Genomic DNA, 26092 nt, shown 5'->3' on the forward strand with positions numbered 1-26092 from the left:
AAACTCATTAAAAATGTACTTTAAAGTTGTTGTTAACGCCCTGGAACATTCCCTCAAGACATGCGGTAATATACCATCTAGTTCCCATGGCCTTGTTGACATCAAGTTTACTCAATTTCTCATGTACCTCCTCTTCACCCACCATTAGCGGTTCCATACCATTCCCACTATTCTCAACTTCTGCATTATGTTACAATCACAAGTATCGAATACTTTAATTAATTGCTCATTTAACTCCCTCTACTGGCCACATATTATTATAATTATTATTATTATCTGAGACCTCCAAGGAGTCAAGGACTCATTGAGGGAGGCTGTAAATTACCCACTCTAGCTATCATGCCTTCCCTTAAATTCATTTACACTAGATGCACTCACTACCCTTAAGGGAAAATTATTCCACTCACTCACTGCTCTCTGGGAGAAAAATCTAGCTCTTATCCGTTTATTGACTGAGAACAACCATAATTTCCATGGATGGCCCCATGTTCTCTCCCTGCCAAAAGTTTATAAACTCCCTAGGATTTCTTTTAGCGTCATTTGTTAACTGCTGCTCATACCGTACTTTTGCTACACTTACTAAGTGAGTCACCTCCCTTGCTTCCTCTTTGTATTCCTACTGTAACTGATTATCTTCACTCATCTTGTGCTACCTCCATAATGCCTTTTTCTACCAGATTGCATGCTTCATCTCTTCAGTCATCCATTTTACGCTTACCTTATTTTATCTCCTGACTTTTGGAATATACTCGGTCATTGCATCTACCAGATAATTCCTGAGTATACACCAAGCAGCACACCTGCTTGCCTACCACACCTGTTATCTTTTACTCTCCTTCACAACCTCATGTCATTCCTTCTTACATTTTTCTTGTTATTAGTCAGGTCATTTGTACCAACTACCGCTACCAGCTCTTTTTGCTCACATACTCCTATTTTCCAATGCTTCAACCCTGATCTGTCTACCTCCCAGAAAACAGACCTTATGCACCTTTCATTCACCACTCTTATCATCGAATCTCCATACTTTGCCACTCTCAAATCATTCAATATTTTTTTTAATATAATGTAATGTAACTGATTATCTTCACTCATCTTGTGCTACCTCCATAATGCCTTTTTCTTCCAGAATGCATGCTTCATCTCTTCGGTCATCCATTTTACACTTACCTTATTTTATCTCCTGACCTTTGGAATATACTTGGTCATTGCATCTACCAGATAATTCCTGAGTATACACCAAGCAGCACACCTACTTGTTCATTACAGAGTTCATTACTCATATGATTAATCTGTTGCCTCATCTTTACCAACTATGCTTTCATATATTGCTATATGAAATTTAGTTTTTCAGTGCCATTTACTCAAATTTCATTTTCACTACCTTGAACATACGCTGTCTATCTGCTAATTCACTGCAGGCTCTCTCTCTTACCCCTTATCACCAGTAACTAGCCACTATCTATGCATGATGTCTTGCCAGTCAACATTGCTAACTCATTGCCATTTTTGCTCACTGTCCTACAGGTACTGCTCAAGCACTCAGCTGTACCTTCAACTCCTTTTACTCCTGTAGCTACATCCACCATCTTTTGTTTGCTACCACTTACATTCAATAGTATCTCATATTCCATAAGTATACTGCACTTTTTATACACCCAAACATTCTCATCTCTCCTATTTTTCCTCTATGTAAATATCTAGCATAAATACTGCATTCACAGCATCTCACTATGTTTGAAAAATCCATGCCAATTGCATTTGTCTTTCACACCATCTTCTGTTTCACTGCCATTTCCACACACAAAATTGCACACAAGAAACACAAACAAATGTAATAATAAATTCAGAATTATAACTATACCAAACAATGCCTGCTGATCACAACTGTCATACAGCAGTATTTAAAAAACTAATTATTGTTAATGCCACACACAATTTTAAATTTTAAACTTATATTTTCATAGCAATCTCGATGAACTCAGCTCTCTCATTGCCAACTTTTCAGAGAACTATTTCAGTATGGAATATGTTCACCCCTAAATGTGATGCAGCTCTCACAACATTGTACCATGCTTTGCACTAAGTGATTCACGAGTTCTTTAGGAAAATTGACCCACTCCCCCTTCAGAGCAAGTATGAAACCTTATTTGTTTTCTGGAGGGGAATTTCAAGCAGCAGTGCATCTCCCTATTGAATTCCAACCATGTTTTATGGGGTTGAGATCTGAGCAGCATGTTGGGCACTTGATTTGATTAATTATCTGCAGTTCGTTTAATATCCTCAGTTCAATTAATATCAAATATGAGATTAAAGAACTTCGTTGCGATATCCTTCACTAGTCATCATCATCAAATTCCTGCTATGTACCCTCAAGGGGTGTACAGGATATAACAGTACTACATGAAAAAATTACATCATTACTAACTTCCTATCTACAATTTTCCTCCAAATCAGTCTGTTACTTGTCAAGACTCCAACATTATCAGATCTTATATTTCTATCGTCTAAGGCACTTTGTACCGTATCAATCCACCTATATCTTGGTCTTCCTCTGGGTCGTTTTCCTGCCAACCTGGCAGAGAACACTTGTTTTGCTAATCTTTCCTCTCCCATTCTATTTAAGTGACCATACCACCTGAGATTAGCTCTGCTAATATATTCCTGGATGCTGACAATGTCAAGTTCTTTCCTAATATCCTCATTTTTAATATGATCTCATATGGAGGTAGCAGGGTTTTTTCTCCCAGAAACTCGGGTTTTTCATCCCGCATACATACAAATCGGCCTTTCAGAACACACGCAATTTACAGACAAAAATTACTAGTTGAGGTGGTGTTGGAAGTGGGCGGTAGATGGCGTTGATGGAGATGATTCGTAGTAGAGGTTAGGTGTAGAGACAGTTGTAGATGTCCTCCCACGATGAGTCTTCGGACTCCTTGGAGGTATCAGGAATAATAATAATAATAATTGCCATTGATGCCATCTGTTCACGCTTCTAATCTTTCTCAGGACTCTCATATCTGCGGTCTTTAGTCTTTGGTCAAGTGTTTTACATCTGACCCAGCTCTCAGATCCATAAGTTAAAACTGGTTTGAACACTGTCTTGTATACAGCTAATTTAGCGTTCCGACTAATTTCTCTCTTATTCCATATGAATTTATTCAATTGACTTCCCACCATACCAGCTTTGCTGATTCTGTTGTCTATTTCTATATTTAATTTACCATCTTCACTAAAAATCGTGCCTAAGTAGCTGAAATGTTTTACTTGTTCCACAGGTTCTCCATTCACAACACAGTTGACATTTTCAATGATTCTGCCTATTTTCATTGTCTTTTTATTGCTGACCTTCATACCATATCTATTACAACAGCTATTCAATTTAGTCAGAGAATCTTGCAGACTTGTAGCGGATTTATTTAGAAGTATAACATCATCCGCATAAAGCAAAGAGCTGACATTAACATCTCCAATTTTGATATCAGGTTTAATACCACTTTCCTTCATAATGTGATCCATATAGATAATGAATAACAGAGGGGATAATGTACATCCTTGTCTCACACCAGATTTAACATTAAACCATCTTCCTGTACTTCCTTCAATTCTAACTGCTGACTTACAACTCAAATAAAGACTAATTATTGCTTGATATAATGCCCCATTGACACCATATAACTGCAGTGTATTGAATAGCTTCTCTCTTGGCACCTTGTCATATGCCTTTTCCAAATCGACAAAACTTAAATACAGATCTTTGTTATATTTCCATGCTTTCTCGACTATTTGTCGTAAAGTGAAGATCTGATCCTGACAGCCTCTATTTGTCCTGAATCCAGCTTGTTCTTCACCAAGCTTTTCTTCTACAATTCTTCTCAACCGTTTCTCAAGTATACTGGCATAGATCTTACCAGGAACACTCAGTAGGGAGATACCTCTGTAATTTTCACATTCAGTTTTATTTCCCTTTTTATATATGGGTACTATAAGAGCTCTACTCCAATCATCGGGAATTCGTCCCTCTGTCCAGGCTTTCTGAACTATGCAGTGCAGCCACTGTAAGACTTTTATACCACCATACTTCAGCATTTCTGGTTGAATATCATCTACTCCTGCTGCCTTTCCACATTTCAAGCCTTTGATGGCTTTTTCTACTTCAAGTATGGATATGTATTCCTGAATGCATGCCTGGTCAGTGTTTTTTATCACTGTGCTGTCATCACTGCTTATTTCATTTAGCAGTTTTTCAAAGTAATTACTCCATACTTCAAGGATATCTTTTTCTCCTGTTTTCATGTCACCTTTATCATCTCGAACTCCTTTTACAGCACTCTTTCTTCCATTCCTAAGCTTCTTCAACAACCTCCAGAATATTTTGCCACCTTCTTGATATTTATTTTCTATATTCTTGCCAAAGTCCTCCCATGAATTTTGTTTAGCTAGTTTTACACACTGTTTAGCTTTCTTACATTTGTCTCTGTATTCTGTAAGAGTAAAAGCTGAGTTATTTGCCAGGAACTTTTGATATGCTTTCTTCTTTTCCTTCACTGCCTCTTTAACTTCCTGTGTCCACCAGGGAGTTCTGAATTTTTTATCCTTGCATATAACCTCACCACATGCCTCTCTGGAAGAATCAATCAATGTTTTCTTCAGAGTTTGCCACTGAATCTCCAAGGTTTGATTCCTGTTCTCAAACTCTTTCATTTTCTTTTCAATAATCTTTCTGTATTTTAGTCTACAGTTCACATCTGAGAGCTGCTCAACTTTTATTCGCTTTAAAACTTTCTTACATGTTATTATTTTCAACATGAAATTCAATTTTATCCTGCTCAAGACTAAATAGTGATCATTTCCAATTTCAAATCCTCTGTACACTCTGGTGTCCTGCACCAGGGAGAAGACATCACTATCAACAATAACATAGTCAATGAGACTTTTCTTATTCCTTGCCTCTTCTCTCCATGTGAATTTGTGCACATTTTTATGTTGGAACATGGTGTTAGTAATAGCCAGTCCATGTCCTGAGCAGAAATCCAACAGATATTTGCCATTATTATTAGCTTTGCTCTTTTCTCCAAATTTTCCCAAAATATTTTTGTATGTCTCGCAATCATTTCCTACTCTGCTATTTAGATCCCCAACAAGGACCAACTTTTCCTTTTTCATTGTGTCAGTTGCTTTTTCTAGAGCGTCAAAAAATTCCTCCACTTCTACCTTAGTAGAACCTTCTGTGGGACCATAGGCACAAATAAGTCTCATTGTCCAGTTACCCATTCTCATATTTGCCCACATTACTCTACTTGAGACTGACTGCCATTCAAGATTAGCCTCGTATTTTGTGTTTAATACTATGGCTACTCCTTCTTTTCCTTGATTGTCATTGCCTGAATATAACATTTTGTATTTATTGCTTATAAAGATCTCACCAGTTTTGGTCTTTTTTGTTTCAGTCACCCCTATTATGTCGATCTGGTACTTACCTAATTCCTCAGCTAGCTCCATTTCTTTGCCATTCAGGCTTCTCACGTTGATAGTACTGATCTTTAACTCTGGTGATGTTGAGTTGGGGTTTGTTTTCAGATTTGTTTCATGTCTCATGTTTCATGTTTCATTCACTAGTCATAGTATCTTTTTTCCGCTATAAGTGCTGGAATGCTGTCCCACACCACAACCCTCACTATCATCCTATCCATCCCTTTCAAGAACATTCTTACAAATCGTAAAAGTGATACTGCTCACGTATCACTTTTACGCCACATCAAGTGTTGTCTAGAATTGAAGGAAAGGCTAAATCATCTCTCATCTGAAAAGAGTACGTTAGTCCATTGATGTCTATCCAATTTTTATGGGTTTGACACCACTGAAAACATCTGCTTAGATGAGTTGTGGATAAAGGGTTGCAGACTTCAGGCCTTCGGTCATAGTGGCCTACTTTTTGTAGACATCTTGCCATAGTTTTATGAGATATCTACATACTTTATGAGATATGTTTTATGAGAAATCTACTTTATAAAACTCTCATAAAACATATCTCATACTTTATGAGATATGTTTTATGAGATATCTACATACAAGCTGGCCTACTGCGGTGCGTCGCTTGTGTTTTGCTTTTATAAACAAATTTTGTGTTCATGCTCCTTGGTATAGAGGGTGACCTCATAAAAAATGTATGGAACACATTCCATTGGTTTGAAATGCTGCCTAGATACAACACTCCACGAGATTCCAAACTACTAATAATAATATCAGTAATTCTGTGGCCTTCTTCAAGCTTTCCAATAATTCTTCCCAGTATTAAATCATCCAGATGATTCCTTTGAGACATTTCAACTCATCTAACTTTGCAACTTTATTCCTTCATGAAACAAGCTTCCGTCACAATTCACTTAGCGCAGCCTTTTGCCTGTTATCCTGTCGAGTGCTACCATGTGACTCTTTTGCACGTGAATTGAAAATTTGAATGTGTATCCACTTTCCATCATCCAGAATCGTCGGTTACACTAATTGCCACAAACAAATTTGTCTGAATTTGCAGATTTTTTTGCATACAGTTGGATGAATCCTTTATCCATGTAAATCTAATTTGTCTTAATGCACTTGCTATCATATAATAAGATCCATTTAAATGATGTTTTACAGTGGGAATAGCATGTATCCTCCCCCTTCTTTATGCCTGTTTTAAACCAAATCATTTTCCTGTGCAACCTTGAATTCTCTCATCTGTCTTACAGCTTATGTGTAGCTGTGAAGAATTACTGTCAAGAAGATATCAGGAGAATAATCAGGAATGGCTAAAACAACAGTTATAGATTTGTCTAAAACCTGAAATGATGGATATATCTCCACAGAAACAAAGCTGTCTTTTCAGTAAAACTTATGGATATGAAACTTGAAACCTGAATAAGTGTGATAGGAAAAGGATAGTTGCTTTTTGAGATGTGGTGTCATAGGAGACTGTTGAGGATCTCATGTACTGAAAGGTAGACTAATGGATAGGTGTTAGAAAGATCGTTAGAACTTTAAGACTCCTTACAGGTATTGACAGAAGAAAGTCAAAATAAATGGACATACTGAAAGAATGAAAGGGTTTCAAATAATAGAAGATACTGACAGACCCTGGAAAAAGAAGAAGTGGCTGATCCCCAATGAGATGTATGGATGGTGTGTCTGGAACAGTGGTACACTCAGGATTTAATCTTGGGGGGGGGGGGGAGCGGAGCTGAACGGATAAAAATATGTTTAGCGCTTGGTCCGCCTAGCACTACTTGTTCGCCTTGCGTTCCCAGCAGCCGTGATTCCTGAGAGTTATAGGGTATTCCCACCTTATGTGACCGCTAATTCATAAGTAATATAGACATGAAGACACAACACAACATAAATAAAAAATGAATTTTAATTAGGAAAAGATTTTTGGAAAATTTTCTAGTGTTTTTTTTTTTTCCTTTTTCTTTGGTGAGTGCCAGCCCCCCCCCCCCCCCCCATCCGGGGGGGGGTGCTCTACTGGTCTGGAGCAACTGGTCTTCACAGAGTTGAAACCTTCAGAAAAGCATACAACAGGACCAACTGGTGAGGACTTGTGTGGCCCAACACCAAGAAGCAGATTGACCATATAGCATGTGATAATATTCAGTGAACAATGGTCGGAACATTAAGACCAAATTATAGTTTAGGGTAATAGAAAATGAAGCAAAATTTACAACACAGGATGATCAAAATAATAAAATTTACAATACAATTTATCTTATTAAAATAAAATAAAATTACAGTACATGATGATGCAGTTTAAGAGTTAAAATGTATAAGAACCACCCTAAAATGCATATGTGTAACCATATGGGATTGCCATGATGATTACTAGGGTAAAAATACATGAAACTAGGGTACAGAGTGTAACTGATACTTGCATGTTTATAAACATATGGTTATTACATCACATAAATTATTACATATATAATTAGATTACACACAATTTATACATTAGATTCTGTATAGTTTTATCTGTTAATATGTTCATCTGTGTTCATCTGTCAAAAGCTCTTCTGTAATATGTTCATCTGTCAAAAGCTCTTCTGTGTTTGAATATTTAAAAATGTTCAAACACAGAAGAGCTTTTGCATTTTGTGTGTGTGTGTGTGTGTGTGTGTGTGTGTGTGTGTGTGTGTGTGTGTGTGTGTGTGTGAGAAATGTATTTCAATGTCAGTTTCATGATATAATAACTCAATTTTCTTTTTTTTTAATTGTGGTGCAAAGATGGATTTTATATGGTCTAGTAATTTATTATAGTTGTTTGAAGCTGTCTGTTGAAAAGATTTGTACTTTATTATTATTATTATTATTATTATTATTATTGTATGGGCACCTCCATGGTGTCAGAAGACTCAATGTGGGAGTCCCACACAATCTCTCACACCTTTTTCTGAACCCATTAACAGACAAAGAGACAACAACTGACTCTACAACCTATTACATTCATTCACAACACTACAAGCGAAAAACCTAGTCCTCACATGCTACCCATAATTTTACTAAACTTCCATGCATCACCTCTTGTTCTGTCCCTTTTGCCAAGTGCTGAAGCATTTCCCTGTATGAATCATATAAAACCTTTAAGTAACTTCAATGTTTTTATGGCATCCTTTCTTTTTTGCTTATCAACTTATTTCTGTATATCCTCAGTCTATCCTCATAGGAAACATTTCCTAATGTGGAATGTTGTCACAGGCAACTCACCATCTTGCTTGTGTTTGAGTCCTCTCCACCACTTCCTCATCCCAACCCAGGACATCAGATCTGAACACAGTAATCCAGATGTGGACATATCAGGACCTTATAAAGAGGAATAACAACTTAACCATTAGAGTGTGTTCTTCAATAACCAAGTAATCTTATGACCTACCTTAATAATATGTCCTCTGAACCTCAACTCTGTCTACAGCATCACTTCTAAATCCCTAGCTTCATCTATTTCCTGGAGTACAGTTTCAACAATGTGGTACACAACTTGGAATGTATTTTTATCCCAAATTGCATGACCTTACATTTCTGCTCATTAAACTGATACCCATTATCTTTTTCCCATAGTGATAGCTTATTTAAATCATCCTGCAAGCTCTCTAAATCACTTTACTCTACCTAATTTTGCATTATCAGTAAACAACTGAATATTTCCTTTCAGGAAAACTGAAATTCTATATTTCTATATCATTTATATACAAATTAAAAAGTAGTGGTCCTAGTACTGAACCTTGCAGTACTAGGACCGCAAGGTTCAGTACTAGGACCACTAGTCACCAGATTTTGTTTGGATTCTGCATAACCACTTTCTGATATTTGTCCAGCAGGCAACTTGTTATCCACATATGTTAAAGATACCAAGTAATTTTAAACCTGGTTTTACTCCATTTTTCCCAAGTGAGCAAACAGACAAAATGTCAAGTTTGCACCTGCAATAGATGCAAGACTAGCTGATCCTACAGGTAGTGCAAGATCAAGGCAACTCGTGGTAAAGGTGGAGCAAGCTCTGATCACTAATCTTAATATTTACCCTTAATGCCAAAACACATCTCCAAGAAGGGGATGTATGATGTTTTGTATTAAAGGCAAGGGGCCACTACCCAGGCTGGTTTCGACCTTTATTGAGGTCTCATCAGTGGGAGCCAGGCTGCATTACTAAATCTTGGTATTTCTAGCCTGGCTCCCACTGATGAGACCTCCATAAAGGTCGAAACCGGTCTGGGTAGTGGCCCCTTGCCTTTAATACAAAACATCATACATCCCCTTCTTGGAGATGTGTTTTGGCATTAAGGGTAAATATTAAGATTAGTGATCAGAACTTGCTCCACCTTTACCACGAGTTGCCTTGATCTTGCACTACCTGTAGGATCAGCTAGTCTTGCATCTATTGCAGGTGCAAACTTGACATTTTGTCTGTTTGCTCACTTGGGAAAAATGGAGTAAAACCAGGTTTAAAATTACTTGGTATCTTTAACATAATTATACCCAAGTTAAAAATACTTTCTTATCCACATAACTGGCATTATATCCATTCCAATTTGTTCCAATTTGACTAACAAAGTCCCATGTGGTCAAATACCTTTGCAGAACCATTTCCTCTGTCCAACTCACTTGTCACTCTATTATGAAAAGTTAGTAAATTACTAAGGCATGTAAATGACACATCACTATGAATCACTACACATCACAACCAGCTGCTCACTATTGCCCTCACTTCTGTTCTCTAAAATTATGGAGAAGGTCATCAAAAAACCAACTCTTGAACCACCTAGAGACATATCAACTGATCAGTGATCAACAGTATGGATTCTGTCACTTGCAATCTACAGCTGATCTTCTTGCTTTCACCACCCTCCTCTGGATTCAGACCATGAGGAAATTTGTAGAAACTCATGTGATTAGCCTCGACATTTCAAAGGCATTTAGTCGGGATTGGCAAAGGGGCCTACTTAACAAACTGGCATCCTACGGTCTGCTTTCCACACTTTTCAACTGGATCACTAACTTTCTCATAGGTCACTCACTATGTCATGGTGGATGGTTTATTCTCCTCAGATTTTCCCACCAATACAGGCATACCCCAGGGGTCTGTTCTTTCACCCACTCTCTTCCTCATGTGTATAAATGACCTGCGTTCACATATTTCTAATCCTATCCATAGCTTTGCCAATGACAGTACACTCCATTCCTCCTTTTCATTCGATAAACCTCATAATGCTCAAGTATTAGAATCCTCAAGCATGACCAGGGACTTGAATTCATATCTTCTAGCTATATCCCAGTAGTGAAAGAACAACCTTGTAAATTTCACTGCCACAAAAACTCAGTTCTATCTGATCTCTTGCAAGAATGAGCTCACATTCCACATCCTTACCTCAGTAATACTGAGATATCCACACATGATCAGATTTCTCTTCTTGGACTTACCTGTACCTTCAATCTTTCCTGGCACAACCACATATCAACTAGCAGTTGCCATAAAATTTGGTGTACTTTTTCATACAAGATACTGCCTAACACCTTCACAACTGCTAACCCTATACAAAGCCCAAATCTACCCAATCATGGAATATTGCACCTATGTTTGGGATGGTGCACCAAAATTCTATGATTAGTGATTCTATCACTAATCATAGAATTTATCCAGAAGAATTTATCATATGAAACTATCCAGAAGAATTTATCATATGAAACTATCCAGAAGAGGGCAATCCATGTAATTAATGATTCCTCATTCTCTCACATACCCACTTCAATCATTCTCTCACAGACTTTGATTGGCTCTTTTTTAATGATTTCCAAAATCATTAAAAAGAGCCACTGCTAACCAACACCCTTTTACAGTCCATCTTGTAACTTATCGAACCAACTTCACTGTCTTTTGTTTGAACAGCTGAGGGTTGTAATCTTTGAGGAAGGCAGAGTGGGGAGGAGGGGGGGGACTGTTCCAGATTCCTCCTTTCTTCTATTCTTCTTGCCCACACACAGCACTAATGCACTATAGGTCTTGTGGCCTTTTATATGTGGATCAGATAAAAAAAAAAAACACCTACTCACCCCCCCCACCACCACCAACAGCTTTTTTAGGTGATGCTGGTAGGAAATTTAAATGTTTTAATCTGTTGTAGGAAATTTAAATACAAATTTTGCTGTTGTGATTAATTTGAATAAATAATTTGTTACTTGGTGAAATGTTAATTTGTCTTTTTATACTTTTAGCTATTAACATGAAATATACATAATTGAGAAAGCCACTTAATTGGGTCAAAATGATGTAGTCCTGATGTGTCCCAATTAATCAGAATCTACTGTATTTGTCTAAGATACTGAAGTGATATTATATTAATTAAGATTTCTTAAAAGCATTTGTTTCATAATGTTATTCTTTTAAACAATAGCAAGGACAAACAGCACTTTCAATTGCCCAACGACTTGGATATATATCAGTAGTGGAAACACTGAAAGTAGTTACTGAAACAGTAGTCACAACCACTACAACAACTGTCACAGAAGAAAAGTATAAAGTTGTAGCTCCAGAAACAATGCAGGAAACATTTATGACTGATTCTGAAGATGAAGGGGGTAAGTAAATTTTCATATCAGTAGACGGCAACAAAAGAATTGTTATGATTTATATAAACTTAATAATGGGTTTTACTTTGTCTTTTTTTTTACGTATGATATTTTTTAAAGTATGATGTTATATACATTTCAATCTTTTGGTTAACTTGGTAAAAACTTGGATTTCAGTACATTCTAATAACTCACTTATTTGAAGAGCCTTCACTTTGCTATTAACCAGCATTGGGCTTAAAACTCTTTTTCATCGATGCTTGTAAAATCAGATAGCTTTGACTTTTTAGATTGAAACACAGTACTTTACTGAAAAATATTTCATATTAAAACTAACAGTATGCCATCAGTGAGGAACAAACAAGCAATTCAAGGAGAATAGAATACTAGGTAAATGCAATAGTTGGTTAATCTATAACAGCATATGCCACATCCTTCTAGGATGTGGCATACGCTGTTATGATCAAACAGTTAATTAATTTCTGATATTTACATACTATGAGAATCTACCAAGTTTTCAGGATAGAGAGACAAACATTGTGATTTAATTGGATGGTGTAATAAGATCTCCTAACTTTCTTTGAATTGACATTCCTAATTTATAATATGTTCTATGGAGAAGACAACCATTTTTCCAATTTTCGGAGGCTGTTCAATAAGTAATAAGACTATATTTATACAGAAAATAGATTAACTTTAATCATCATCATTTACATGGTCTTTTTGGAAGTAACTACCGTGAGACACGATGCATTTGTCCCAACGTTGTGTCTACTTCTTAAACACATGTGAAAGTCCATTTTTTAAGAGTTCTTTCAAAACTACCTCCGCAGCTTTTACACATGCTTTGTTGCTTTCGAAATGGCGGTCTCTTAATGGTTTCTTGAGCTGAGGAAACAGCCAGAAATCGCACAGTGCGAGATCAGGACTGTATGGAGGGTGTGGTAGGATATCTATGTTGTTCTTCTGCAAAACGTCCACTACACAACCAGCAATATATGGCCTTGCATTATCGTGGTGCAATAAGAAGCCATTCTTCAGCAATGGATGCTTCCTTTTGATGTGCTGTACCATTGTCCATAAAACATCCGCATAGTATGAGCCGTTTACAGTATTCCTGGGTTCTACAGTGTGTTGGTAAACAATGCCTTTGTAGTAAAAAAACATTATGGTCATAACTTTACCAGCTGATTTTACAGTTTTTGCTTTCTTGGGGGTAGGCGAAGACAGATGATTCCATTCACTGCTTTGTTGTTTCATTGTAGGGTCATAGTGATACAACCAAGCTTCATCTGCTGTAATGATGTGTTTTAAGAAGTTGTCACCTTCTTGTTCCAGTCTTTCTTTCCATTCTGTGCACACATCCACTCGATGCTGCATTTGCTCCGGTATCAAGAGTTTAGGAATCCATCGGGCGCAAACACGTTTCAGTCCCAAATGTTCAGGCATGATTGAGTGAACACTTCCCACAGAAATATTCAGGACAAAATGCAGCTGGCGTACTGTAATTCTGCGATCCTCCTTGATGATAATCGCTGCTGTGTTGACCATTGTCTCTGTGATGGACGTTCAAGATCTTCCCTCACGTTCAAGATCTTCCACATTTTGCCATCCTTCCTTAAAAGTTTTATGCCAGCGAAAAACACTTGCCCTCGACATTACTCCATCGTGGAAAGCTTCGTGTATCATGTTAAAAGTGTCCGATGCCGATTTTTGCAAACGCACACAAAATTTAATCGCATAATGTTGTTCCAAGGACGCTTCCATTTCGGCGACTGGTTGCGGCTCATAGGCATGCCAAAACAAGCTTGCGTTTAGTCACGTGACACTCTGGCACATTAGCCTGTATATGCCATCTATCAACCTCTTTTGTTAAATACAGACAGCAACATTTCTTTATTCCACAGAAATTAATATTGTGATGAGTGGTTTCGCGACAGTAAAATTAGTCTTATTACTTATTGAACAGCCCTTGTATATTGTATTTGGTCTCAATACTGTGTTGTGTGAGACCCAACTTTTGAGATTTAAGGGTTTACTAATCTTTTTTCACCACAGAACAAGCTGTTATGTGGCATCTAATGATAGCGAAAATAGCAATAGTGAAATAGAAAATAGTGATAGTTAAAAATCATACTAGCAGAACTTGATTGTATTGTGGTATTAATTAGTTTTAAGTAAAAATTTTTATTTAAATATAGTTAATATAGCCTTTCTAGTAGTAGAACTAGATTGTATTGTGGTGGTAATTAGTTTTAAGTAAAAATGTTTATTTAAATATAGTTAATATAGTCTTTCTGCATGGTAAGTTGAATACAGTGGCAACAATGCAAAACAGAACATTAGTATCTAAAGCATCATTGTTTAGGGAATTCAACCAGAGGGACCTCATGCAGTGCAATGTCTGCATTAACTAAAGCAAATGGAGTTTGGTTTGAAATTGATAGTGGTGGGAGAGTGTGCCAAAAATGCTACGAAAGCCAGAAGTGTAGGTCAAGCGATTGAAGCAGTGGACAGAATAGACAATACGTGCAAAAATGCATGCGATGATATAACAGGAAAGGAAAGAGAGATTAAAAGTGACCTGACAGAGAGAGAGAGAGAGAGAGAGATAGTATATAAGTGATAATCAAAGGTATAATAATATCACAGATGTAAAGAATTAAGAGTTGACTGTAATGAAGGAGATAGCACGTTAATGCAGAGTGATACACAAGACGAAATGCGAGCTGGAGTGCATTCAGAAATATCTGGTGAGTGGCTCAGCTGAGAACAGAAAGAAAGCTGTGTCAGAAATGAGAAAGGGATGCTTGACTAAGAGAGAAGAATAAATAGAAGGAAAGAGTGGCAAGAGGGTGATAAAATCATGCTTCCTAGGTGCAAAGATTAATGGTGTTAGAGAGGCTATTAGAATGCAGGAGGATAAAGTGAAAGCTGATTATTTTGGCTGACGATTGATTTGAAATCAGAAAAATATGGTATGAGGGAGGACATGAAAGAGTTACTTAAAGTTGCAAAAGAAAAGAGTGAGAGACTCAAGGTATTGGGTCTGTGCAGTATGGCAGTGTTTTGCTGAGAAGACGGAGCCATAATAGTGAAGGAATTAATCTGTAGGTTATGCAGGAGGAATGATGTGGAATTTGTGGATGTGTAGAGTGAGTTTTACAGACAAAAGGACTTATACAAGAAGGATGGTTTGTATCTGAATGGATTTGGTATTCAGAGTTCAGAAAGTGTTGTTAAATGAAGTGAAAGTGGATGTGCAAAATCAGGGAAACTAGAGCTTTTTTTTGAAGGGGGGGGGAGCTGTTGAGTGGGTACACAGATACCATTGAGGGAGTTGTTTGTAAGAATGTGCAAGAAATGCCCAAGTTGGTGTTACTTGTGACAGTAATACCCAAGTTGGTGTTACAATATAAACTGTAAGGACAATCCTAAGGGCAAATCATTTTTATGTACACTAATGCCAGAGCATTCACAATAGGGGGGGGGGGGGTTAGAATTGGATAGTTCATCCTAGACAAATGTTATTGGAAAAAGGGCTTAGTGAGACATGGCTGACAGATGATATATTTAGTGGGATAGAATGTGAAGGATATAGTGTTTTCATGGAGGACAGAAAGAAATGAGTGGGACAGAGTATTATTGATGATAGGCAGTGAACTACAACCAATGGGGGTAGGAGTTTAACTTCAGGCCAGTGAAAATAGCAAATTTGAGGTCATCTGGTATGAGATAGTGGTCAGCAGAACAAAATATACAGTTGGTTGTTTTTGTAGATCAAGGGGATGTCAAGGACAATGGGGATAGTATGCACCTACCATCCCCATCATCGGCAAATAAGCTCAATGAGTAGAGGGCAGGTAATTATTATTGACATCTTCAACTATGGGAACATAGATTGGAAGGAGGAGAAGACACATGAGAGGAAGGAAATGGAATTTATGCAAGTTACTAAGGAATAGTTACTCGAGGCAGCATGTGTACTAGGAGTTTGCTAAATATATTTTATTTTATTATTACTTCACATCTCCAAGGAGTCCGAAGACTCATCGAGGGAGGGCATCTACTCTACAACCCTCCATCTCCACCACTCAATCCACCAATTACAGTAAACCACATCATCTATACCAATGCCATCTACTGCCCACTACCACTAGTATTTTTGCAGACACTCACAAACATCCATGTTCATGGCAGGATTCGAACCGCATCTTTTGGCTTAAGAGTGGATACGCTAACCACTCGGCCAACAAGGTTGGTCATTTTTTTATTTCATTTTATTTTTTTAAAATTTTATTATTACGTGACACCTTCAAGGAGTCCAAAGACTCGTCAAGGGAGGGAACCTACCCTACTCTCTCTCCACCACTCAATCCATTCACAACAGCAAACCTCATCATCTACACATATAGTAATTGCATCAGAGAATGCATCTATAAAAAATATAACCACAATGCCACCAATTGGTGAGAGTGATCATATGGTCTTGACCTGGGAGGTGACTAAATGTGTGGAATTTTCAGTTAAGAGGGGGGGGGTATATATGTGGAATTACAGGTCTGAGAAGTACGACAAACTTAGGAAATTGCTTGGATCAGTGTCATGACATGTGAAATTGCAAGGGCTAGATATTGATAGTGCATGGGAAGTGGTAAAGGAATGTTGAATGAAGTAATAGCAGATTGCATACCTAGAGTCAGGAGAATAAATCGAATGGGTGTTAAATAGACAAATACCATCATTAAGCTGCATCTGCTAAAAAAATAAATAAATAAATAAAAATCTTGGCAAGAATTTAAGGAGAAAGGTGACCAGCAGTTACTTGAGCAGTACAATCACAGGCCAGAAGAGTAACTAGTGTAATAAGAAAGGCAAAGGCAGAGTATGAAAGGAAGTTAGCAGTACAGACCAAAGATAATCCCCAAAAGTTATTTTGGTGTGTTGCAAGTAAAAGGAAAAATGTTTATTACAAAATGATTTTAATGAATGCCAGTGGTAGGGAATTAATGAATCAGACAAAATAGTAGAATTACTAAATGAACACTTTGCAAGAATATATCATCTAGGTGAAGACATTGCAGTAACAAGTGATGCAAAGTCTTTTATGGAAACATGAAGTAAATGAACTGGATGTGCATAGCATATTATAGAACCTTGATGGGAATACAGCTAAGGGATTAGATGGTATATCAGCTCAAGTTTCACGAGAAAGTGCTAGGGAATTGGCAGTGGCTTTGATCACATTGTTTAATGTAAGTCTATTATCTAGGTTAGTCCCAAAAGGGTGGAAAGAGGGAGAAATAGTTCCATTGCATAAAGGAGGCTCCAAGACTGCTGTAGCAAATTACCAACTGATCAGCATATCAGGAGTTATAGTCATGGTGCTGGAGAAGTTGGTCAAGAGTAAAATACAGGATAGATAGATAGAAAGGGGATACTCTATTGGGACAACATAGTTTTGTGAAGGGTAAGTCATGCCTCAGTAACTTTCTCATGTTTTGCAATACAGTGAAAGCTGAATTCGGTAAAGGTAATGGGTTTACAGTGATACTGCTGGACTTTGCAAAGGCATCTGATAGGAATTTTCATTCCATTTGAATTACATCTGACATGGAATTTTAATTAATAAATTACAGGACATGGTGATGGATATAAAGTTGGCGATGTGGTTGATGTAGTGATATCAGAGAGTAGTTTATTCAGGAGTAGACTCCAGTAGAAGGCCTGTGGCTAATGGCATGCCACAGAGATCTATTTTTGGGCTGCTGCTATTTAATTTGTACATTAATGATATACAGTAATCCCTTGATTAGTGCGTTTTCGATTAGTGCAATATTTTTTTCGATACCCAAATTCGATTAGTGTGCCTATATACATCTTAAAAATAAATGTTACAGATTTTAAAAATTTTCTATCTATAAATTTTTATGGCTAACTATTTTAAAAAATCACTCACCAGAATGAAATAATTTAATTACCAGTTTAAAACATTTTACAAAGTTATTTTTAATGGCATAGTACACTACTTTTATGTACACTATGTATACTGTGTTCCAAATTTTTACTGCCAAAATTTATGTCGTCTGCTATAGTATGCTCACAGATTTGAGACCCTTCAACCTTTCTGCGCATGTCAAAAAAAAGGAAATTCCATTCCGATAATAGGGTAATCAATCTGTTTTCTGGGATGAGTTGTTTATTATTACACATCGAAAAATTAACTTCTCTTTTATGATCATTGTAGTTTTTAAAGTGGTAACTATTTTGCTTGTATAACAGTTGGGAAATTTTATCTATAAAGCATGCGATTTCGTGTGATGGCGACCAATTCATACGTCCTACATTTCTTTCTCCTCTTCAGTGATAACATCCAAGAGTTAATTAAATCTCATTCTGAAGAATTGAGTGATTCCGACCTGCTAAATTTAGATGCACAGTGGGAAGATCCCGAAGAATGTAAAGAAAATTTAACCACTGATAGTCAGCCAAAAGAGATTTCACAGAAACAATTTGAAAATATTTTTTGTACAGTCGAATTTTTAAGCAGCAATACTTAGAGACTGATCCTGATGAAGAGAGAAGCAGTAAAATTTGCAGAACAGTAGAAGAGGCAATAGGGCTATACCGTCGGTTGTATGAAAAAAAATAAACAAATGCCCGCCAAACTACGTTAGCTCAATTCTTTGTTAAGAAGTAGAATAATAAATTTATATTCTGAATATGTTTTATTGTCTTTCAGCTTCATGATTTTCCTTTAACTAGGACATGAGACATACACTAATTCTTTTATAAAAAAACTTAAGGTTTAAAAAAGAAATCTGAGGAATGAATTATACATTTTCCCATAGGTTATTATATTCGATTAGTACATTTTTGATTAATGCACCTGTTTTAAAGAACACATTAGGCTCACTAATCGAGGGATTGCTGTAGAAAATGAAGAGGAACTATTCAGTTGTTTGCCAGTGATGCAAAATTGGTTAGAGCAATAGATAATAAAGATTATGTTAAAATTTTGCTGGATAATTTGAATAAATTGGGATAATGAGGGAATAATACTGGGTATAGAAACAACAGCATTTATATGCTTTATACAAATGCCAGGAGTGTCCGGAATAAAGGAGAGGAATTGGTGGCGCAGATAGTATCAGCCTGGCCAAAAATTATTGGGATCACTGAGACGTAGTTGACAGAAGAGGATATAATGACAGGAATAGAAGTCACTGGGTACAGCATTTTTTGGCAGGATAGGAAGGGAAAGCATGCTGGTGGAGTACTGCTTATGATAAGTGACGACCTATGTCCTCTAAGAGTGGAGACTTTGGAAGGCAGTGGCACTAATGATTTTGAAGCATATGGTGTGAGGTAGAGGTGGGCAAGACAGGATATTTAGTGTGGTGTTGCTACAGACCCAGGAGTACAGAGGGTGGGGACCAGGAAATGTTTAGACAGTTGAGTTTGGCAAGTGCAAGAAGAATGATTGTTATGGAAGATTTTAACCACAGTAGTATAAACTGGGGAAAGGAAGATGCATGTAGCAATAAGGAAATGGAATTTCTAGAATTCTTGAGGAACAAATGTCTTAGGCTACATGTAATAGAGGGAACAAGATGTTCAAGAGTTTTGGATTTGGTTATAGCATCAGAAGAGTTGATAATAACTGAGTTGACATCTCTCCCACCAGTTGGAGAGAGTGACCATATGGTTTTGACTTGGAAAATTAAAAGACATGCAGAGTATCAAATAGACAGGAACGTATGTGGAATTATAAGGCAGGTGATTATAATAGACTTAGTCATCAACTTGGGGAAGTTTCATGGGGGGAGGAATTGGAAGGCTGGGATATCATTAGTACGTGGGAAATTATGAAAGAATATTTGTTAGTAGCAATGGTAAGTTGTATACCACAAGTGAACAAGAGGACACAATTTGGAGTAAAGTGGATGATAAACAATATTAAACAGGAATTGCATGCGAAAAAGAGGCTATTGAAGAGATATAAGCAGACAGGTGAAGAGAAGATGCATGTAGAGTATAAGACACAGGCCAGAAGAGTAACTAGTATGGTAAGGAAGACGAAACTGGAATATGAAAGAAAATGGCCATAAGATCCAAAGAAAATCCTACTGAATTTTACAGATATATGGCCAATAGGAGGAGAAATGACTGTGGAAGAATGACATTGTGGGATAATAATGGGAATAGAGTGACTGATGCAGAGGACATAGTGGAATTGTTCAATGAACATTTTATTGAAGTATTTCATCCTGGAGGAGTCAGTTTTAATGCTAGAGGGATTGGGCAGGTTCGAGGTTTAGAGGTACAGGAGGAGAGTTTGTTTCAAATACTGAGTACCCTGGATGTCAGTAAAGCTGTGGGACTGGATGGTATTTCACCACGAGTTTTGAGAGAATGTGCTAGGGAATTGACAGTGCCTTTGACCTGGCTTTTCAATGAAAGTCTGGCTTCAGGAAAGGTGCCAATGGAATGAAAGGAAGGTAAGATAGTGCCATTGCATAAGGGCGGTAGCAGACTGGAAGTGTCTAATTATAGGCCAGTTTATGTGTCATCAGTAGTTAGTAAGATCTTGGAGAAAGTAGTGAAGGACCGCATACAGTATTGGGCAGATGAGGGTAATGTTATCTGTGAGAGTCAACATGGATTTGTGAAGGGGTGCTCTTGTTTTAGCAATATGCTAGCCGTTTATGATAAAGTTACAAGAGCATTAGATGAGGAAAAGGCATATACTGCCATTTTCTTAGACTTAGCGATGGCATTTGACAGGGTGCCACGTGATAAGCTGATATTTAAGTTGCAGCACATGGGTCTGTATGTCAGATTCGTCAACTTGATTCAGGATTGGCTGTCCGATAGGTATCAGAGAGTTGTGTATGGTAGGGAAGTTTCACGGAAGCAGAGAGTTACAAGTGGTGTCGCATGGGCTCAGTACTGGGACCTATATTGTTTAACCTTTGTATCAATGACATTGTCAGTGGATTGCAAGGGGATATTCAGTTGTTTGCGGATGATGTGAAGCTGTGAAGGATTATTAGTAATATTGCAGATGTGGCAGCCCTGCAAGAGGATTTGATTTTTTTATTTTATTTTTTATTTATTTTTTAAGTAACTTGCTCATGTTTTATAACACAGTGACGGCTGAACTGGATACGGGTAATGGGTTTACAGTGATACTACTGGACCTTGCCAAGGCCTTTGATAGGATACCACATGGAACCCTAATCAGTAAACTGGAGCAGATGGGTATGGATATAGGGTTGGTGAGATGGATAGGAGGGTGGTTGAAGGAGAGATATCAAAGAGTGGTTTATTCAGGAGTGGAGTCTAAAAGACGTCTTGTGACTAGTGGAGTGCCACAGGGCTCTGTTCTTGGACCACTGCTTTTCAATTTGTTCATCAATGATATTGGAAAGGATCTGAGAGGAAGTGTTCACTTGTTTGCTGATGATGCAAAGTTGGGTAGAGCAATTGTGAGTGCACAGGATGTCAAAATTTTACAGGATGATTTGGATAGTTTGGAGGACTGGGCTAGGAAAAATGGATGTCAATTTAATGTGGCAAAGTGTAAGGTTGTGCACTTTGGGGTGAAAAGAATAGCAGCAGTATATCGCATTGGTGAAACCATACTCCAGGAGATTGATGAGGCCAGGGATTTGGGAGTGTTGGTGGATAGGGAGTTGAAGTTTGGGGGGGGGGGGGGGGCACATTGCAAAAGTGACTAAAACAGCTCACCAAATCACTTGGCTTCTGAAAAATACTTTAACATGCAGAGACGAACAAGTTGTTGTTCCTCTGTATCAAGCCTTGATAAGACCCCATCTGGACTTCTTTGCCCAGATCTGGATGGCAGGGTTTCTTTTTGATGGGGAGCAGGTGGAGAGGATCCAGAGACAAGTGAGCAAGATGATAGCAGGTCTATGAAATGAACCTTATGAGAACAGGTTGAAGATTTGTGGGTTGCAGAAATTGGACGATAGGCGAAGGAGGGGTGATATGATTGAGACATTCAAATTACTGAAGGGTTTTTATAAGATTGATCCAGAAGATATTTTTGAAAATATGACTGGTGGTGGGAGGACTAGGGGCCATGCATGGAAGCTGGGCAAGAGCGTGGTTGATAAGGGTGTTAGAGCTAGGTTCTTTACTTGGAGAGAGTGGTAAATGAGTGGAATAAGCTTCCAGAGTCTGTTGTGAGTGCTACGACTGTGAATGAGTTCAAGGCAAGGTATGATAGATACTGTGTGAATGTTGAATAGTTGTTCTTGACATGATGTTAGGGCCTCCCTCGATGAGTCTATCGACTCCTTGGAGTTTCCCGGAATAATAATAATAATAATAATAAACCTGGTTTTAATCCATTTCCCTTTATCCATTACTACGTGCGGGTCACCCAGACTTGCATTACTTGTCTGTTTGTTAACTTGGGAAATGGATTAAAACCAGGTTTATAATAGCTTGGTATCTTTAACACCATTCCTGGAAGTTGCAAAATGAGGTTGTGAGTAAAAGGATAAGAGAAAGTCCTTTTCATGGAGAGTAGTAACATCATGGAATGCATTGCTTAGGTGGAGTCGTGCAGACAGTGGATGATTTTAAAAAGTTGTATGATAGACTTTGTTTTCATCAGTGCTAATCTCCCACGATGAGTCTTGTTACCCCATGGGGATCAAGAAAATAATAATAATAATAATTTGTATGATATGATCATTCTAACATGAGGTACTTGCTGTTTGTAGACTGACTGTTGGTTGTTGCATTCATTTGCCTATTTGTTCCATATTGGTGTATTGATAGAAGTGCATCATCATCACTGTGTAATAAACACTGATATTTGTTAGCATGAAACAAATATTTTGTACTGTTTCTATATGAAATATATGTCTGCTAATTTTTTAAAATTAAGTGCTGTCTAACATGGGAATGTGAGTTCAATGTTGCAAAATGTAAGGGTTTAAAATTTGGAAAACAAAGATGGGATACAGAATTTATGCTTGGTGAGGGTATATTGTTGGAGGTGGAGGAAATAAGAGATCTGGGGGTGATAGTGGATAAGGATCTGAAATTTAGGGGACACATAGCCAAAATTGTGAAGACAACACAAAGACTTCTTGGAATGATGCAGAGGACACTGACTTGGAGAAGTAGGGAGATTCTTGTTCCATTGATTAAGGCTTTGATTAGGCCACACATAGACTCTTGTGCCCAGATTTGGTCACCTGGTTTTCAGAAGGATGAAGAGATGTTCGAAACTGTCCAGAGGCAACTGACTAAGGTAGTTTCTAACCTCTGGAATGTCGAGTATGAGGAAAGATTAAGAAGATGTAATTTGTATAGTCTGATGGACAGGAGGAAGAGGGAAGTATGATAGAGACCTACAAGTTATTAAGAGGTTGTTATAAAATCAATGCTGGAGAGGTTCTACAGAAAATAGTGGGAGATCAGGGGAGAACCGGAGGTCATCCCTGGAAACTGTATAAAGAGGGTGTGAGTAGGGGAGTGAGAAGCAGGTTTTTTTCATGCAGAGTTGTGCATGATTGGAATGCCTTGCCTGAGAGTGTTGTGTCTGCAGAGAATTCGAGTGTGTTTAAAGCATGGTATGATGAGCTGCATGTGTGTAATAATAATAATATAACATGTTTTACTGTTTATTTTTCTGCATGTTCCATTAAAGTAAAACTTTTTTGCTTTAGTGTAGGGTACTTCAGAAATATACTAAACAAACAAATAAAACTGATAAATAAAAACAAGTAATTATAATTTTAATTATATGGGGTGATGCCATGATTAACACTGAAACAGCCTTGATGTGTTTACAAGTCATTAATTACATGGATGTGAAGTATCCATTGAAGTGCATGGACAGATAAGAGGTATACTTAATGAGTAAGTTACAAAAGCATGTTTCCCTGATACAAAAAATCATGGATGTTAGGGAAGCTGTTAGTTTAGGAAAGGAACAAATGATTTGAACAGGCAGAAATAAGCAATAAGGGAAGATATGAAATAAGAAAAAATGAAGAGTAAGGAGAAATGAAAATTGTGAATTTGCTGCCTCAGCATGATAAGTAACAGTTGTGAGGATGGGCCATGATTACTAATGAGGCAGTGAGAAGATTGTGCAAGACAAATGAAGGACTGGATGAAGGAATTATATGCCTGATTGATTATATTTAAATGGGTGTGGAATTAGATATTTGGAGAAAGTTTTGTTTAGTTAGAGTTTGGAAGTGCAAAACCAGGGAAACTAGAGATACTGGTGGAGGGGGTGAATGCAATCAAGTGTTAAATGTAGTCATCCTTGTGATAAGAAATGATTATGCAATGCTGAATGCCATTTCACAGGTTTCCAAGTCAAATATGTTGGTAAAGACATTACACAAGGGTAATTATGGGTACAAGGGGATGTTGAATTGGAATAAGTTGGAGGAAATGGAATTGGATATGAAGTGAAATTTAGTCACGATGAATGAGAGTGATTAATGGAGTGCCTCAGGCTCTGACCACTCTTTAATTTGTAAATAATATTAATAAATATTAATAGATCAGTGTTTCCCAAGCTTTTGGTACCCATGAACGGCTTTAAAATTTTAGTAAGACCAGCACATCCCCCTCTCAGGAAAAGTCAATTTGGAAGTAGTTATGCAATACTTAATGCAAGTTCACAGGTTTCTGATTAAAATGAGTTGTTAATGACATTACACAAGGGTAATTATGGATACAAGGGGATGTTGAAATGTACTTACAGAGTGGCCATAATTAAAGAGGAGGTGTTCTGAGCTCTGTAACAAAAAAAAAATTGGATGAAATTCAACCAAATATGGTGTAGGTACGCTCTGGAACATGAGGTTTTTATTTACAGAAGATTAAAATAGTACAAAATTCTGCCACCAGGGGACATTGGGCACTATAACCACATGGTTTGGGTTTAATTAAACAGTAATGGTTAGAAGGTACACAACAAATCATTTTTCGTGTTTGTATAATTTACAGATGTGATTCAATATTTCTTCCTTTCAGATGTTCTAAGAACTGCATTCTGTGAATGACATTTTCTACAGTGGAATGAAACCAATCTGCATTGATTTCATCACATGCTGCATTATTTTTCTTTCAAGTTTACTAAATCAGGAACATGTCCTTCATACACCACACACTTCTGATGCCCCCCCCCCTTCCCCACAACCAAAAGTCACAGGGACTAAGATCAAGTGATTGAGGTGGCTATGCTGTGGCAAATGCATGACTAATCACTCTGTGTTCTGTGAAGTGTTTTCGTGGCATTTGCTGTATTGGCAATCCAATGTGAGGTGGTGGTGCTCTATCCTGCATGAATATGGTAGAGTCAAGGCATCTTCGCTGCTGCAGTTGTGGAACAACAATGTCGCACAGCATCACTCAATACTTGACAGCAGAGATGGTAAAAGTCACTGGTCCTGTCGGGTGAAGTTCTTCAAAAAAGTACAGACCGATAATAAATGATGCAATGAAACCACACCACACTGTGACTTTCAATGAGCGTAAAGGGATCTGATGGAACATATGAAGGTTATTCGCAGCCAAATGCAGCAGTTTTCTGAGTTAACACTACTGTTCAAATAAAAATGTGCCTCATCACTTTACAAGATTTTCCACAGCCATGCATCATCTACCTCCATTTGTGCTAAGAATGTCAGGGCATAGTGCAGTCAAGTTTCTGCATCACCATTAAGCAAAGTTTGAGTATAAGATTGTAGGGGAAAAACCTCAGCATTTGATGCAGGATGTTTCACACAGTTGAATACGGTATGTCCAGTTGCCTTGATATTGCCCAAGCACTGCTGGACCCTTGTGCATTATTTATTACATGTTCTACAATGACAGTTGCAACTTCGTCAACTTGTTCAGGCATAATCAGTTTGCAATCTCGTTCTGAGCTCGCTGCTAAAGATGTGCTATCTTCAAATCATGAAATCATTATTCTACGATTTGCTATTTTCATTGG

General features: G+C 37.5%; 1 protein-coding gene across 10 annotated transcripts in view; it reads left to right on the forward strand.

Moving 5' to 3' along the window:
* Positions 1–26092, forward strand: part of LOC150104251 (uncharacterized) — a 1804220-nt gene that overhangs the window by 746126 nt on the left and 1032002 nt on the right. For all 10 annotated transcript variants that reach the window (XM_090396244.1, XM_090396248.1, XM_090396245.1 and 7 more), the window contains exon 18: positions 11916–12099. In XM_090396244.1, the coding sequence (XP_090252370.1) occupies positions 11916–12099 (184 nt within the window). The remainder of the gene's footprint in view (positions 1–11915; positions 12100–26092) is intronic.

This window comes from Typopeltis vanoorti, chromosome 8, assembly GCF_054136105.1.
Source record: "Typopeltis vanoorti isolate ZY-2024b chromosome 8, IOZ_Tvanoo_1.0, whole genome shotgun sequence".
Classification (NCBI taxonomy): domain Eukaryota; kingdom Metazoa; phylum Arthropoda; class Arachnida; order Uropygi; family Thelyphonidae; genus Typopeltis; species Typopeltis vanoorti.